The sequence below is a fragment of the Aspergillus affinis genome (assembly GCF_023601865.1).
Source record: "Aspergillus affinis strain CMG 70 chromosome Unknown NODE_148_length_81065_cov_85_020028, whole genome shotgun sequence".
Lineage (NCBI taxonomy): Eukaryota > Fungi > Ascomycota > Eurotiomycetes > Eurotiales > Aspergillaceae > Aspergillus > Aspergillus affinis.
The window spans coordinates 43,150-59,192 of NW_026515929.1; the positions used below are offsets into that span (position 1 = coordinate 43,150).

Sequence of the window (16,043 nt, forward strand, 5' to 3'; positions counted from 1 at the left end):
GGTGTTCTGCAGAACTAGTCTTGTTTCCCCACGGAGGTGATTCTGGAGTGGCGTGCATACATCTTCTTCAGTCTAGACCGTTTTGAGAACGGATCACAACCGGTGGCTTTGAATTGAATCAGTACGCTGTCCGTGGGGTATGGGGTATCCTGGAGGAAGTGGAATGGAGGGGAGGCCCTAGCCCAGAGAATGTTTGTGGGGTACTGAATGTGGGCGGTTTACATACCACATGGAGGATTAGAATGCCGACATCATCGGCAAAATTCACAGGCCTGGACTCTTCGCTTGGATAAACCCCGGAGTCGATGGAATCTGCACCTCGGAAATGCGGTCAACTGCTCCGATGGAGATAATCGTCTGAACACTTCTTCCATAAAGGCTTATGCCGCTCGGACATCATCCCACTCCCAAATATCTAAAGAATCGCACCCCTTGAGTAAAACCACGCGCGAATCTCGTCGATGCCCAAGACTGCACTCAACAGCATTCGCCCGAACAGGTCCACATCCGTCGGTCGCGCCCGTTGTAATACGTCCGAGAAATTGGCATCGTAGACAATAAAATGCTCCTTTTCAGTCCAGGCCACCGCAAAGTCGAATGCGCTCTGGGCATGCCACAGCTCTGCCGAGAAGTACCAGGAATGAACGAGTCCTAGTCGGCCATCACACTGCATATTCGGGTCGTCGTGAAGAAGCCGGTGGATTTGGGTGAAGTAGAAGGTGACTAGGACCGTGCGCCGTGCGGACTCCTGGAAGACCCATGAGGTCCAGAACTCCATGACTGGCTCGATGGAGCCAGGAAAGGTGGTCTCCGGCTCCAGGGGATCCGGGAAGTGGATGTACTGGAGGAGCGAGAGGGCTGATGATTCTAACGTCGAGATGAGGGGTTCTGCAGAAGCGCGGGCCTGGATGTCCCCATCGAAAAGGCGCATTATTTGGTAGAGAAGCAAGGCCTGGGTGTGGGCCAAAGCCTCCAGAGGGGTTATGGGCGGACTGGAAGAGAGAAGATCCTGGATGCGTGTCTTGAAAGAAGCCAATATGACTGGTACATTTACATCGTTCCTTGCCATGTACATAGCACAACAAGAGAAGGCATCTGGACACCCACCGATTTAGATTCGCTTCGCATTGTTCTAGCTTGTTTCGGATTTACTTACCCTGCATAACCCGAGGCATTCCATCTTTATAGAGCTGAGAGTGGCACCACGGGGTCTGGTTCTCCAGCACCATCATACGAGGGGCATTCTTGAGCATATCGATGGAAAATTGCAGTCGTTGAGCTATGACACTTGATATCGGGGTCGATGACCTCGTTCGCAGTATCACCGTTTCGGTCCTAGGTGCCTGCACAATAGACTGGTGATAATTATGAAAGAGATCTGGCGAAGCAGTCAAAGAATGATCCCTCTCCTGATTCAGCATAGCAAATCCCGGAGGTTCTAGATCCGACAAGGCTGAGAGGTTGAATTCCGGGGGACAGTGAGATACCACGGAAGGAAAGGGCGGCAGATCCTGGGACTGGTCGATCATCGAGAGTACATCAAGCGCCGGGTCCTGGAATACTGCCGGTTGCTTGCCGGGATAGACGCAAGTCAAATTCCTTCGCGCACATCGAAAACAGGCCGGAAAGGCGAGATCGCAGCGTCGCTTGGCGATTTTGCACGCTTCACAGGACTTCCGCCGCGGTGGGGGATTGGATCGCTCTTTGGACGAATTGGAAGACGGCATTTCGACAAGCAGCTCAATAACCCGTGGCACTTGGATCCTCTACTCCGTTCTTCCAGACAGGAAGGGGTGGGAAAGCGCAGTTGGACGTGGACAGGAAAACAAGGGAGCGCCGCCGGTGGAGTCTGGAAGGGCGGAGTTCCGCACGCTAATCGATCAGGCTGCACGTCTCATGCCAATCAGCATCGTATCTTCATACTTGTAAAGTGGAGAGTTCCGCGCGATTGCCGCAATATCGACTCCATCAGCTGTCCGGGTGCATATCGTGGAATGCAAAATGTAGATCAGCGAGGGTCTGAGCCTGGAGGTCCGGGGGAGTATATAAAGGTACAGAGGAACACCTTCTTCCACTCCCCCAAACCACCATTTCCAATCCATCTTTTCCACCTCAATCAATCATCTATTCCACAAATTCAACCCTCCACTCATATATCCATCCATTCCTCATACCTTGAAAAAAAAAAAAAAAAAAAAATGACTACCAAAATCTTCGTCTGCGGAGCGACCGGCACCCAAGGCGGCGCCGTCATCTACCACCTTCTCCAAAAGGGCGTCTCGGTGCATGCTATCGTCCGCGATCCCAACTCTCATGGTGGCCAAAAACTCCAAGAAGTCGGAGTCACCGTCACCCAGGGAAATTACGACGACGAAGAATCCCTCCGGAGAGGCCTGGAAGGCTGCACAGGTCTTTTCCTTAACCTCTCGCCCGACTTCTCGAACGAAAAACTCGAACTCGAACAAGCCCGCCGGATTCTCTCCATCGCCAAAGCATCCGGCGTGGATCAAATCGTTTACTCCAGCGGATTCGCCGCCAACGAGCCCGAACGTCTCACGTACTGGGATGCCAACGGCTTTGTAGGCAAGGTGATCCTGAGCAAACAAGCTATTGAGAACGAAGTCCGCGCCGCGGGGTTCACTTCTTGGACCATTCTGCGCCCGGCCAACTTCATGTCGAACTTCCTCCTGCCCCTGGTGAAATTCTTGTATCCCGGGTTGGTCGAGACGGGCGTCTGGACCACGGCCCTGACGAAGGAGAATCTTGTGCCGAACGTGGACCCCAACGACATCGGGCGGTTTGCTGCCGAGGCCCTCTCGAATTCGCAGCGGTTCCATGCGAAAGAAATCGATCTGGCGTCTGAATTGTTGTCTGTGGAGGATATCTTGAAGGAGCTGGCCCAAGCGACGGGTCGGCAGTTTAAGGCGGAGTTTCTGAGGCAGGAAGAGGTGGATGCGCAGTTGGCCGTGAATCCGATGATTGGGGGGCAGTTGGCGATGCGCGACATGCATAAATTTGTGAATATGGAGGAGTTGAAGGCGTGGGGAATTCCGCTGGGGAGTTTTAAGGGATTCTTGGAGCGGAAGAAGGAGAGCGTCGAGAAGACGTACTCCATTTGATTCGTTCCTCAGGCAGCATGTTTTCTAGTACCTCGTTCAGCATCGAATATTCATAACACATTTTCCACATCTACAATTCCCATTAGATAAATCCTGGTGTAGAGTTCGTCCCTAGATCCCCATTGCCCTTAGCAAGTATTCTTTCGTTCTGACCGTTCTTGTTCTTGTATACTCCTGTTCACTCTGTCCAACCTCATAAATGATAAAGATAAAAATGTTTGAAAAGTAGTAAATTCAGATCAGACCGTGTATGCGCCACTTAAGATATTCTATCAACAAGCACTGATGATTTTTGGTTGAAAAACATTCAAATCCCATGACCGAAGCGTTCGTTAGAAGCGGATAAATAAAAGAGAATACCCAAGGAAAATCATTAACCCCCCCACAAAATCGCTCTCCTCCAGATCGACATAAAGATCAATCAGCTCATCGTTCACATCATCATCTTCCGGCGGGACGCAATCGTCCGCAGGTTGCCATAGACCTTTCCTGGTGGCGAACCCAGCACCAAGCTGACGACGGCTTCCCGGGCCATGCGAATATTCTGGAACCCGCCCAGAATGTGCACCTTCTGACCGGCCAGGACGATACGCGTCCGCGACGCATTCTCAATCGAGTACCGCATCTTTCCGTCCTTGCCGGCAATACGACCGATCGCACGCGCCAGATGGTCTCCTTGCAGAGTCATCTTGACGTCCTTGATCTCGAACGTCTCGATAAAGAGGTCGTCTAGTCGCAGCAGCGCGATGGCGTCCTCCACGTCGAAGCCGTATGCCAGTGCCCGCACGAAATCCTCGCCCTTCTGCAGCGCCCCCGAGTCTGTCGTGTACTTCGAGCTGCGCATCTCCACCGACTTGTTCTTGATGTTCATCCGCACCTGCAGCTTCAGGTGGTCGCAGAGCGGCGGGTAGATCTTCGGCCACTCCGCCTTGATGGGCGTGAATCGGTGTGGCGGGATGGGCACCTTGCGGGTCTGGATGTGCACGAGGTTCTGCGGGTTCGAGTCCGCGGTGAGGTGGAGGGTGGTAGGAGGAGCGGAGTCCATGTCGACGAGGACTTCATCGTCGTCGTTGTTGCCGGCTAATTTGGGTTGGGTTTATCGATTAGCGGGGGAGATTCTTTTTTCCAGAAAGAATGACAGATAGAAAACGTTCGGAGACTCACCAGGGGCGGACTGGGGGATGCCGGTGTTGAAGTCAATGACGGGTTCGTCTTCAGTGCGCCGCAGCGCCGTGGGAGCAGGCATTTTGGATTTGTTTGGAGAGTTTGACGGGGGAAAGACTTTTGACTTTGATCGATGAGAGCCCGCGATTTCTTCTTTTTTCGCCCAAAATTGGCGGGTTTTCCATGTGGGGCCGATAGGATCACGTGGGTGGAAGTCATGTGAGTCATGTGACACCACGGCCAGCCCTAAGTCCGTCGGGGGGAGGCTTGTATAGTTCTGCTCATTATTTACTCGTATTCTAATCGCATTATTCACTATCAACCGACCCAGTTTTTAAGATCTAGACCACCCTATCAGCTCAAATTAGGGAAGAGTCGAACGGTCTATTCTCTACAGTTTACCGGGCATACCTTCCTTCGCCGCCCATCGAATTAACCCATCCTCTCGCAGCCGCTGCATCGCCTCCGGTTCCAAGACCACCCGAACCTTCCACGGTGGATCTTCAAATTTCCCTTGACATCGCGGCAGTATCGAACAAAGCCCATTGATCCTCGTGTCGAGATGATCAAAGTTCACTACCTTACCCAGCTCCGGGCCAAACTCCCACCGATGCAGATTCAGTAGTCGCATATTCGTCACGAACGTCTCCGGGAAGTAGAACGATGCGTCTTGGCGGTCCTGGCTCTGTTTGATGTGCTTCATCACTTGGCAGACGTACTCGTGGTCAACGCCCTGGATGATGTGTCGGATCTTGGATGCGAGATCAGTGAGTAATCGCAGCTCATCATGGTCAATGGCGGTGGCGGTGGTGGTCCTGGGGGCTTTCATCTCCTGTCGCGCGTGAGTGTCGGATGCCACGACCATTGCGTTTCCGAGATAGCTTAATGGGATGGGTGGTTTGATGATTCCACGGATGTTGACTGCCAACGAGAGACGAGTGGTATCTGCGGCAGAGGCACCCGATGATGTTGATTGCGAGCGGACTCCGGACCGAGCGCGTGTCCCACAAAGCCACAGCAGCGCGGAGAACACGTCGCTAGTTGAGAGCTCATTCATCTTTCGCGCATCCTTATTACTCGCTTGCTTCTCCAGTACTAACTTATTGAGGATATCATTGCATAGTTTTCCTAGCTGATGGACCCTTTTGGCCGGAAACCGAAGCTCGCAGCTGGTGAGACGCAAGTGCGACCAGTGATGCGGACCGTAGCCTTCCATGCTCATGAAAGATCCACTGGTGGTGATATTCAACACCCGGCTTCGGACAGTGGCCTCGGTGAGACAGGAAACGGGTAGACGGGGCATGTTGTGACTCGCGCAGCACAATCCTACCATCCGTATCACGTTCATCACCCCTAACCCGTCCATGGCGGCATGATGGAACGAGACACAGAGGATCAGCCCGTCAGTCATAACATTGATGCGGAATCGAATAACAGGGCTTCTATCCTGGGTCTGCAGCGATATCGGGACTGGGAGGAAATAGTCGCAGGAGATGCCGTCATTGAAACCAAAATTAGGCTCGTGGAGAACGGAAATGCTCTTCGGATGAACCTGTGTGCAGACAATAGGACTTCCTTCTAGATATTTGTCGCTAGGCGGCCTCACGACACCCCCGTTTCCCGGATTGAGGATAACATTACCAGCTAGGAACGGGAGTTGTGCGACTAGACGGGAGATGCCGCGTTCGAGTGCCTCAACTGCTGCTGGGATACCGACAGGGGTGAAGACGAAGGCAACAGGAACGTGGATAGGTAAATTGACACAATCCAGAGCCGTAATATTATAGGCCTCGAGGGAGGACAGTGGCTGCGGCTCCGTAGTAGCTGTCATGGTCGTTAGCTATTTCCTTGTTCATGTCTGGCTTGGTACTTGGGCCTGCCTATTTATATCGCCTATACCTCCAGGGCCCTGTTTGTAAGTGACAGGGCGGAAGCCTCGGCATTACGAAGCTAAAATCAGGGACGAAGCACCATCAAACCGTGGATAACAGCTGATATACGAACTTGTAGAGGTGATTACTCATGGATCAAAACCTGTTAGTTATGTCACTGCGAACTTTAAATAGACTTTGTAGAAGTATATTTCCGGAAATATACCAGACACGATTAACGGCCGTCATCTTCCACTGTGCTTGTCTCATACACCTGCAGACTATAACCCGCAAACCGACTTCTCTTCCGCAACGAAACACCGTATCGACTAAACAACACTGGTGCCGCACAGAAAACCGTCGCGACGGCCGCCAACACCGACACTGCGACATTGTTCCCCAGCGAATTGAACATCTTGGGCGTGAACAGGGGAAACAAAGCCCCCATCAGCGATCGGAGCATACTCAACGCTGCCTGTGCACTACCGGCATAACTCAAATAACTGTCCGCGATATAGCCCGCGTAGACTGTAGCGAACTCGTTAAGTGCGAACCCGATGAAGAATAACGCCAACACCGACACAATCCAGTGTACGTCTGGAACCATGGGTGGGATCGTCCATGCAAAGAGCCACAGTGCGCCGGCGAGAACGGGGGCTCCGAGAAGAAGTCCGATCAGCTTACTCTCCGGTCCGGCAACGTGGCCCTGTTTCCGTAGTTTGGCACGGAGTCGTCGGTCGAGGAACCGTGCGGGAATGTTGAGAAATATACCTAGACTAAAAGCCACGAAGGGTAGGTTGGCTTGTGCTTCCGTGAACCCGAATAGAGGGTATATAATTGGAAGGGCCTCCGTGAAGAGGTAAATCAGAGCCATGCAGGTGCCGTTCATCAACGCCACCGTAAAGACGATGGGCTCGGTGAAGAAGAGCTGCAGGGGTCGAAACAGCGAGAGGCGCACAAAAGTCATCATGTCAGATACGTGGTCGGGGTTAAATGCTTCTAGGGATTGGTTTCCTGTTTGATCGCGCAGTTTCTGTACCTTGCGGGCTAGCAGCAATGTCGGTCGCGACTCTTTAATGGTGAACATCAGGACGGCGAGAATTCCGGTCACAATAGCTGCGATATAAAACACCCACTGCCTGTCACACTCAGTTAGCTAATCCTTTCTGCATATACATACGATGAGACGGAAATCGAACCACCCCAAGGTCGTGGTAATGTAACCACTCATGATCGGACCACCCGCCAGCCCTATGTTCGTAGAAATGGCGTTCATAAAAACAATCCAGATGCGAGTGTCTGCATTAAACATATCCTCTATGGTTCCATTGACGACAACACTTGGCACGGCCGACAGAGAGCCCGAGATAAATCGTCCAACAGCAACGGCGGCAGGCGAAGGCACCACAGCAATGATGACGCAAAAGATGCAGTAGAAGACAGTGCTCCAGACGTACATGTACTTGCGACCAAAGGATTCCGAGCAGGGTGGGAACACGACGCATCCCATCGCTTGACCGAGTAGGTACCTAAAGTGGGCAGGTTCAATGTCGATCTCCAGTTCCAATGAATTGGTCTGGTACTCACATTGTGACAAAGTAAAGAATAGAAGGAGTCACGTCGATATGGAATTGATCGCGAGCATGATTTGCAGCTGTTGCCTAGATACCCAAATTAGATCTTTCGGACTGAACACCTGACAAAAGGAAGAAAGAACACTTACTCCAGCTGTACTGGTTGCAGTTCTATCGAAAGATAATGTAAGCTCATCTGACTAACTATTCTCTCTCCCTCTCCCTCTCCTTCTCCCTCCCTTTGCCCAATAAGATAGAAAAACCACCTACGTAAAAACTTCCAACACAAAAACCATACTAAAGTCATAGGCTTTTCGAAGCGGATGCCAATTCCTTGGATGGTCTTTATTTGTCTTTGCCCAGCGCACATGGCGACCGTCCTCCGTCAAGGTCAGCCCATGCTCAGACAGAACGTGCTCCAGATCGTGATCCGCAGCTTTTGCCATTGCACGGAGAAAGACAAGCGAGATTTTGTTTTCCTACTGCTCTCTTTACTCCTGGGCATTTCTCTCTTACAGAAGTATATAAGGGGCAGGTTGGTGCAACGTGTTAAAAATCCATTTACCCCTGTCTGGAATACCCCGATCTACAAGTCACACTCAAAGGTATGGAAATTGAAACTCAGATATGATATCATATCTGTATGAGGTAGTTGTATGGCCATTCCTGCGCTACTTATCCCCACCCCTTGCATGAAGATACATAATTGACAAGGCCTTGTTTTTGACAACTAACATCTACGCAAGGAGCAGTTCTTTCTCCTGAAACTAAACAGTCTTCGGTACAAAGATCGCAGGAAAACAATATTTGAGTTTCCCCGGGACTCAGGATTCTGTATAGTTAATATCATCTAATACACTGACTTTGTTTTCAGTATATATATGTCTGCTTCCAGAGTATATACTCACATAACTTCTAGCTCCACGGGTTACAGGAGCATATTTGCACTTAGCGTGCTATGAATATCACCTCTTGTGTTAGTTGCATGATACGATAATCCTCTACACCCGGTTTAGCACCTCTTTTAGACTTAGACCAATGTCGCCGATAAAAGTTCTTACATGGTGTAGAAAGTACTATAATACAGCCAGGCTTATTTGCCTACTTATACTAGTCGTAATAGTACGAAATCTTGCGATTCAACCTGCCTTCCTTGAAATCTTGAGCCTATTTGGCAGTCAGCAAAAGCTGTGGCTAGCTAGAACACTAGAACTTACTAACGCATCAACAAAATAACCTATCATCTCAACCTCTTCTTCGATCCATTTCTCTTATTTTGGTGAAAGATCACCCTCTGAAAATGTTTGGGCGGAATCAAAGTCTATCCAGAGTACCCTCTCGTACTCCGCTAATGATACCATTATATTACGCGGCTTCGGATCACCATAGAGAGCTTTTGCCCTATGGATATCGCCAAGAATCACGCGGAGTTTAACCAGGCGCTTTTTTGAAAAGTTGCATAGGCCCATTGGCTGCAGGTTTGGAATATACTCGATAAGGATGGCATTGGGTGACAGTCTGTCTTCAAGGAACATGTCAAGATTTGGCCAAACAGTCGGTTGAATATTTCTAATTGTCCCGTAAAAGTTTGGGATAACGCCCCTTTTGCACAAGCCCTTCAATTTCATTCGATGGTATGCGGTAGACTCGGAAACAAAGAGATTGACTTCGCGGTCAGGGGGATCGAACTCAGACGGCCCCCTATCATGATACTTCAATTGTAAGCAAGAAGCCGGTAAGTGGATGAGAATCCCTACACTTAATACTTTCATGACACATATCCTTTCCCGGAAACGGACTTTGAAAACCAACGAGTACTTACTCTCCTTCAGCTTTTCGAGGAATTCAACCTCAGATGGTTTCATTTCAATCTCATTAGACATAAGGGCTATGTGAAATTCGCAAGTAGGCGAAAGACGAGGGTTGAACGTGAGTTGCGTATGTTGGCTTTGCAACTTAGGTAGTTGAAGGATACAAGAATGCCCATCCCTTTTGATGATTCGATGTTATGTTTATCATAAGATGGCAGTTTAATGATTGCCAGGCATTCAACCAGGCATCAAAGACTAGACCGGAATGAGACTAATCGGTACTGGACTATTTGAGACTAGCGCGTATCCTGTGGGATGTGTTGGAACACAGGGACGTACCCTTCCGCCTGCCCTGGGGTTCGACCTCGCTTAGTCATCATTTAGTAAGCTAGATATCTTAGATAAGTGGCCACACCGGCCACCCAATACACAACATTCAACATCCATCGCTTCCACAGGATCTCCATGTCACGTGGCTCTCCACTGTCCTTAATGATCGTTGGACATCTTAATCTTAATCTCTAGCACCAATCAAGTCAAGTCTTGCTCTCTCTAGCCAATACAATCCGGCTACTTAGGCACTGGTCATTCGTGATCTCGTCGAAACCATCAAACGGTTCCATAGACTGGCCCCTTCCAGCACCATGATCTGCAACGGCTCTGTGGGGAAGTTATGTACTCCGTACTAGCCCATCATGTCCTGCACTCCTGCCATCGTGAGGTGTGGGTTACAGCAAACGGAACATACTAGTGTGATATACCCCAGCAAGTCTACTAATTTCTCTGCCAACTCGACACAGACCCGGTCTGTTCTAGCCAGAGCGAGCGAGGATGCAAACACCACCCGCTGGTAGTCAACACGAAGGGACATGGCTTGATGGCAGACCTGTGTGTACCATCACCATTAAAGACCTTCCAAGGTCATTCGGTTCCGTGGAAAATGGAATCCCGGATTCGACATCTCGTGCCCATTGAATTAGGATGGCTTGTTTTACAGGGTTGCATCCTAGGTGGCATGCAACTCGCAGATTGGAGACAACCCCACCAAACAACATGGGCCCAAATATGGTATGGCTGTATAACAGTGGCCAGTAAACCGACTCAATTTCGCGCCAGCTGATGGATGTCGGAATGCAAACCCACGAGTTACCAAATGGGGTCATACTCTCTGCGAGAAGGATCTCGCAATAGCCTAGAGATGCACGTCGATGGAGAGGAACAGCACGGACTTTAATATCGAAATAACCGTTTCTCCGGGATGAGGAGTAACTGACAGGCTATGTTTAAATGCGAGACAAGCCACACAGATAGTCGGTGTGGATGACTACTGCGACGATGCGGGAGAAACATATATGGTCCTTACCCGCCCAGTCCTCCAGACTCTAGTTTCACCAAAAGAGAAGAAAAGAGCAAAAGAGCAAAAGAGCAAAAGAGCAAACCACAGCCATGGTACCCTCTTCATCTTCCCCTCCCAACGGCAAAAGATATGTTCAGCTCCGCCCCAAGGAAGGTCAGTCCACTTCGTTTATCACTTCATTTACCTTCCGACCATAGGTCTGCCTCGAACCTCCAACTGACGTTTCATAGGCCGACTTCTAATCACGTTTCCTGATGGAACCTCGGGATCCGGGGATTTCCGACGCAAGAAACATGCCCAGTCTCAAAAGAACCAGCGAGACCGTCTGAAAGGGGCATTTGAGCAAATGGCCCAGGTGCTACGGGACGGTGGCGTCGACCACGCAGGGAAAGGGGCGACCAAGGTCAGCGCGTGCGGTGTGGCATTGGCACATCGAAAACCCCATCTCTTACTTCCCACCCTCATGGCCCCCCAAGTCTTTCTGTGGCCCAATCAGCTAAATGTTGCATTTTCAACTTGCTCAGGTCGAACTGCTCGAGGCTGCGGTGGATTACATCCAGCGACTGCAAAGAGGCATACAACAGGCCCAGACCGAGCGATAGCGCGATCAAACGACCACATGGTGCATCGGAAATGCCAGCGCTGCGTCGGGGAATTTCCCTGTTGCTTTCCACCCTCGTATCGTCGCCTCCTCCGATGCAGCACATGCCGTCGAGCACGGCGCAGACTGGTCCAACGTCTCCCGAGCACTAGCGGAATCAGGACATACCGCTGATGCCAAGGGATGCCTTGGCGTCGCCAAACGAACCCCCGTAAGCTTGACTGCGGCCCACGTTCCTCATCTGTCGCCAGTGATTGGCCGTCATCGTCTGGTCAGGGAGCGGAAGACTTGGCATTGGCATCCCGGGCGCCAAGGCCGCCGAGAATATTGTTCTTATATTGGTTTTTCTTGGCCTATACGGAGTTGCGCCCCTGTACTAACCAATCTGTTACTGTCTCATACTATCCCTGTCTACGCGATGTCTGCCCATGTCACCGTACTGTTTGCCTGAGTCGACTGACTCGCCCTCGCGTAGTTTGGCCCTCCCATGCCTGTCCTTGTCACTATGTTCTGCCGTATATAAACATCTGACAAACACCCCCATCGCTCTCTCCGTTCGTTTGAGAGATTGCTTCCCTGAACTGTCTATTTTCTTCCACGGTCAACATGGCCCTGCACCAGTTTGACTACCTGTTCGCCCTCGGCACCATCTTTGCCTTCCTCGATGCGTGGAACATCGGTGCCAACGATGTCGCCAACTCTTTTGCTACCTCCGTTTCCTCGCGGTCCCTGACGTACTGGCAAGCTATGGTCATTGGTTCGGTTATGGAATTTAGTGGAAGGTACGATTATGTTGTAGTGCAAATCTCGACAACCCAGCTAATCGCAAATCTTACCCATCTAGTATCGGTGTCGGAGCCCGTGTCGCAGATACCATTCGAACCAAGATCGTTGACGTGGACCTGTTCGAAGGTGAACCCACCATGCTCATGCTGGGCATGGTGTGCGCTGTGTGCGCCTCTTCTATCTACCTTACCGTTGCCACCAAATTCGGTATGCCGGTTTCTACAACGCACTCTATTCTGGGCGGCGTGCTCGGTATGGGTATCGCGGCGGTGGGTGCCGACGGTATACAGTGGTGGGGAGGAGACGTCAACTCCGGTGTGGTCCAGGTCTTTCTGGCCTGGATCATTGCCCCCGTCCTTTCGGGTTGCTTCGGTGCCATCATCTTCCTGTTCACCAAGTACGGGGTCATGTTGCATGAGAACGCCGTTGTCAGAGCTTTCTTCTCCATTCCCGTATACTTTGGCATTACCTCCGCTCTTCTGACTAGTGAGTCTGCCTACGCTTACTGTTTCCTTCATTGGCGATTTAATAGACTGATCACAGTTCAAACTAGTGTTGATCGTGTGGAAGGGTGGCTCAAGTAGAATCGATCTCACCAATGCCGAGGTCATTGGAGTCATTTTTGGTGTCGGGGGTGCCGTAGCGCTCATTGTCGCCATCTTCTTCCTTCCCTGGCTCCATCGCCGCATCATCAAGGGTGACTGGCAGTTGCGATGGTACCACGTCTTCACGGGTCCTTTGGTGCTGCGTCGCGGCGAGGTGCCCCCTGCCCCTGAAGGCTATGCCATTGTGCAAGACTACTACCGCGGCCACAAGACCATGGAGGAGCTGCAGGCGGAGCGGAACACCCCGACAGACCCTGAACATGCCGCTGAACAAAGCAGCACTGAGCAAACCACCGAGAATGGCACCGAGATCCACAAGGAAAGCCATACCACATCCACGGCCGCCGAAAAATCTGAGCCGTCCAGCAGTGCGCCCCCTTCGACCAACGAGCCCGCGCCCTTCAGCTTCATCGGCCCCCGTCCCGAGGGCAAGGGCACCTTCCACCCTGTCATGCTCTTCTGGCAGTTCCGTCGCTTCTTCTTCCGCGGTGTCGAGAAGGATGTCATTAGTTTGCAGAAGAAACGTAACATCTTGACCGGAGATATCGAAATGACGCACGCCCACGCCAAACACTACGATAACCGGGCCGAGTACATGTACTCGTTCCTGCAGATCATGACTGCCGCTACCGCGTCGTTCACCCACGGTGCCAACGACGTCTCCAAGTAAGCTCCCCCATCCTGATCCCTCTATATGACTTCTTCCACCTACTAACCGATGAACGCAGTGCCGTTGGCCCCTACGCTACCATCTATTTCATCTGGTCTACCAACGAACTCAAATCTAAGAGTCCCGTCCCCTACTGGATCCTGTAAGCAACATCTTCTCCCATCCCTTACTTCACAATTTGTCTAATAATATCATAAAATAGTGCCTTCGGTGGTGCTGCCATCTCCATCGGTCTCTGGACCTACGGCTACAACATCATGCGCAACCTGGGTAACCGCATCACGCTGCACTCGCCTTCGCGTGGATTCTCCATGGAACTCGGCTCGGCAGTGACGATCATCATGGCCACGAGACTGAGTACGTATCATCTTTCCTTCCCTTCCCTTAATCATCCTTATCCCTCCCCAACCCAGAAAAGCCACACATACACATATGCACAACACTGACCCCGTCCCCGGAAATCCAGAACTCCCTGTCTCCACCACGCAATGCATCTCCGGCGCCACCGTCGGCGTGGGTCTCTGCAACGGCACCTGGCGCACCATCAACTGGCGCATGATCGCGTGGATCTACTTCGGTTGGATCATCACGTTGCCGGTCACAGGTATCGTGGCGGGCTGTCTGATGGGTATTATTATTAATGCGCCGAGATGGGGCATGCCGCTTTGATTGAGCTGTTTCAACCATCAAGGCCCTCTCGCTCTTTCCTTTCTTCTGGTTTATATCTTCTTCGGCTGTTGCTTCCTCCTTATAATTGTGGATATGCTTGTATAATTGATTCGTTGGGTTGGGGGTTTGGTAGGTTGTGGTGATTGGTTGGGGATATAGAGAGGAATGTGGGATGGGGTGAGTTGTACGAAAGATATGCTACCTATGTACATGCTTGTATGTAGTCTCGGGATGTCGAGATGGGGTACTTTATTGATGGATGGGAGGCAAGATACCTTAATTGTTTGGTGATGGTGACGGTGCTTTATGTCTAGACTATCTATTCTCGTTTCTGTGGTTGCGAGTTTATGGCTAAGTGTTTAGATAGTAAAAGTTCTCTCTTCGATTTACTCTTACAGATTTACCTTTTCTGTCTCTATACTATCGGGGTTCTTCCACCAGAATGCCTGCGCTGATTATATTGATTCGACTTCTAGTAGTGATATCTTAGAAGAAAGTATACGAACCAACAGTGGTGAATCAAACCAGTCCAGTCAAGCGATGTTAGATATTGCGCAATGCACCCAATTGACAAAATGTCAGTCGAATGGCAGTTCTGCCAACATCAAAGAATGTGGCCGAGGCCCCTCTAATCAAAACCTCCATCCCATATAAGCTGATCCAATCTACCAATCACCCACGAGCGGTTCTTGTTGAGAACCCATCGAATGGCCCTAAAAATGTAGTTGAAGCTATCTGCCATCTGGTCCTGATCATTGAGGTTCCAAGACTGCATGTCGCGTGAATGATACTCGACATTGCCCAGCACGATGTCTCGCTTTAACCAGTGGCAGGCTAGAACCATCGAGGAACTCAATACGCTCACTGTCAGCACGCTGACTCGATTTTCCAAACTCAACATCTCTTTCAGCAGCCGTGACGGCATGATTACTAGACTGAGTTCCACCATGTTCCGTAGCATGATGGCGGCAGCGTGCTGGCTCATGTGCCTGATGTGCTCATCGTCACCGCCCTTCACGTAAACCGTGACGCACGGCAGCAACAGGCTGGGCTCCTCTGGAATGGGAGTAAAAAATGGAGAGATCACCCGATGTAAGCCCGCGGGGATGAGGTCGCTTCCTCCTCCGTGTCCAAACGTCAGATCCGGGCACAGCGTCGGAAGCTCAGCTGCCTCAGCACCCCGCCAGGGTAAGGGGATCGTTTTCCACTCCTTTCGACGGCACAGTTTCACAACGTCGTCTTTCTCGCACATGGCCCCAAAGTTCGAAAGAAGAAAAAGCAGTACTCCTTCGAGCTCATTGTCGTCCATCAAGTGGAGCATTCGCCGAGCCCCTCGGACACAGAGTAAGTCAAGCTCTTCTCGGCCCTCGTTAGAGCTGAGATAGCTCTGAAGCGTATTCCAGTCACTTGGGTGGGCTTCATCGTTTTCGTCATGTACGATCACGCCGCGTATGCGCAGCTCTCGGTGGTAATCAATGGGGGAACTCTGTTTATCTGGGAATAGACGTTGCATTAATTCAGCCGTAGGGGCATCGTATAAATGCAAATGGCAGACGTTGGACACGCCGCTTCCAACCTGGCTATCTGCCGATGTATTCGAGGCGTTTGACACCCCCAGTCGTGGGGTTGGAGGGTTGGGTGCGGACAATGGCCTAACAAGCGGTGGAGCCATGGCTAACGGTAAAGTGGGAAGAATGAAGGGATTTGCTAAGTAAGATGTCAAGGTAAGTCTGTGTTTGTAGGAGGATGAAGGCGAGGGAAGTGCAGATAAATGGTTCCTTCTGTCTCACAGTCGCTCCTTCCTTCTGCTCGAGGT

The 16,043-nt window shown here is 51.0% G+C and overlaps 7 protein-coding genes across 7 annotated transcripts; 2 read left to right on the forward strand and 5 right to left on the reverse strand.

Annotated features, from left to right (window-relative positions):
* Positions 1 to 415: 415 nt before the first annotated feature.
* KD926_002244 (Zn(II)2Cys6 transcription factor domain-containing protein) lies at positions 416 to 1,727 on the reverse strand (the record flags this gene model as incomplete). The annotated part of the gene is made up of 2 exons (XM_053094060.1): positions 416 to 1,095; positions 1,157 to 1,727. The coding sequence occupies 2 exons, from the start codon at positions 1,725 to 1,727 to the stop codon at positions 416 to 418; spliced, it is 1,251 nt and encodes a 416-aa protein (XP_052951137.1).
* A 471-nt stretch (positions 1,728 to 2,198) lies between these two features.
* Positions 2,199 to 3,119, forward strand: KD926_002245 (NmrA/HSCARG family protein; the record flags this gene model as incomplete). Its single annotated transcript, XM_053094061.1, has 1 exon — positions 2,199 to 3,119. The coding sequence occupies one exon, from the start codon at positions 2,199 to 2,201 to the stop codon at positions 3,117 to 3,119; it is 921 nt and encodes a 306-aa protein (XP_052951138.1).
* Positions 3,120 to 3,552: 433 nt separating this feature from the next.
* KD926_002246 (pre-rRNA-processing protein PNO1) lies at positions 3,553 to 4,365 on the reverse strand (the record flags this gene model as incomplete). Its single annotated transcript, XM_053094063.1, has 2 exons — positions 3,553 to 4,199; positions 4,284 to 4,365. 2 exons carry the CDS (start codon positions 4,363 to 4,365, stop codon positions 3,553 to 3,555), a joined length of 729 nt encoding a protein of 242 aa, XP_052951139.1.
* Positions 4,366 to 4,674: 309 nt separating this feature from the next.
* On the reverse strand, positions 4,675 to 6,114 carry KD926_002247 (uncharacterized protein; the record flags this gene model as incomplete). The annotated part of the gene is made up of 1 exon (XM_053094064.1): positions 4,675 to 6,114. One exon carries the CDS (start codon positions 6,112 to 6,114, stop codon positions 4,675 to 4,677), a length of 1,440 nt encoding a protein of 479 aa, XP_052951140.1.
* A 275-nt stretch (positions 6,115 to 6,389) lies between these two features.
* KD926_002248 (MFS multidrug transporter) lies at positions 6,390 to 8,174 on the reverse strand (the record flags this gene model as incomplete). The annotated part of the gene is made up of 5 exons (XM_053094065.1): positions 6,390 to 7,289; positions 7,335 to 7,683; positions 7,742 to 7,815; positions 7,878 to 7,899; positions 7,999 to 8,174. The coding sequence occupies 5 exons, from the start codon at positions 8,172 to 8,174 to the stop codon at positions 6,390 to 6,392; spliced, it is 1,521 nt and encodes a 506-aa protein (XP_052951141.1).
* Positions 8,175 to 10,985: 2,811 nt separating this feature from the next.
* Positions 10,986 to 14,227, forward strand: KD926_002249 (phosphate transporter; the record flags this gene model as incomplete). The annotated part of the gene is made up of 9 exons (XM_053094066.1): positions 10,986 to 11,049; positions 11,127 to 11,299; positions 11,499 to 11,708; positions 12,119 to 12,279; positions 12,342 to 12,769; positions 12,837 to 13,554; positions 13,617 to 13,700; positions 13,761 to 13,915; positions 14,025 to 14,227. 9 exons carry the CDS (start codon positions 10,986 to 10,988, stop codon positions 14,225 to 14,227), a joined length of 2,196 nt encoding a protein of 731 aa, XP_052951142.1.
* Positions 14,228 to 14,855: 628 nt separating this feature from the next.
* KD926_002250 (uncharacterized protein) lies at positions 14,856 to 15,899 on the reverse strand (the record flags this gene model as incomplete). Its single annotated transcript, XM_053094067.1, has 1 exon — positions 14,856 to 15,899. One exon carries the CDS (start codon positions 15,897 to 15,899, stop codon positions 14,856 to 14,858), a length of 1,044 nt encoding a protein of 347 aa, XP_052951143.1.
* Positions 15,900 to 16,043: the final 144 nt, after the last annotated feature.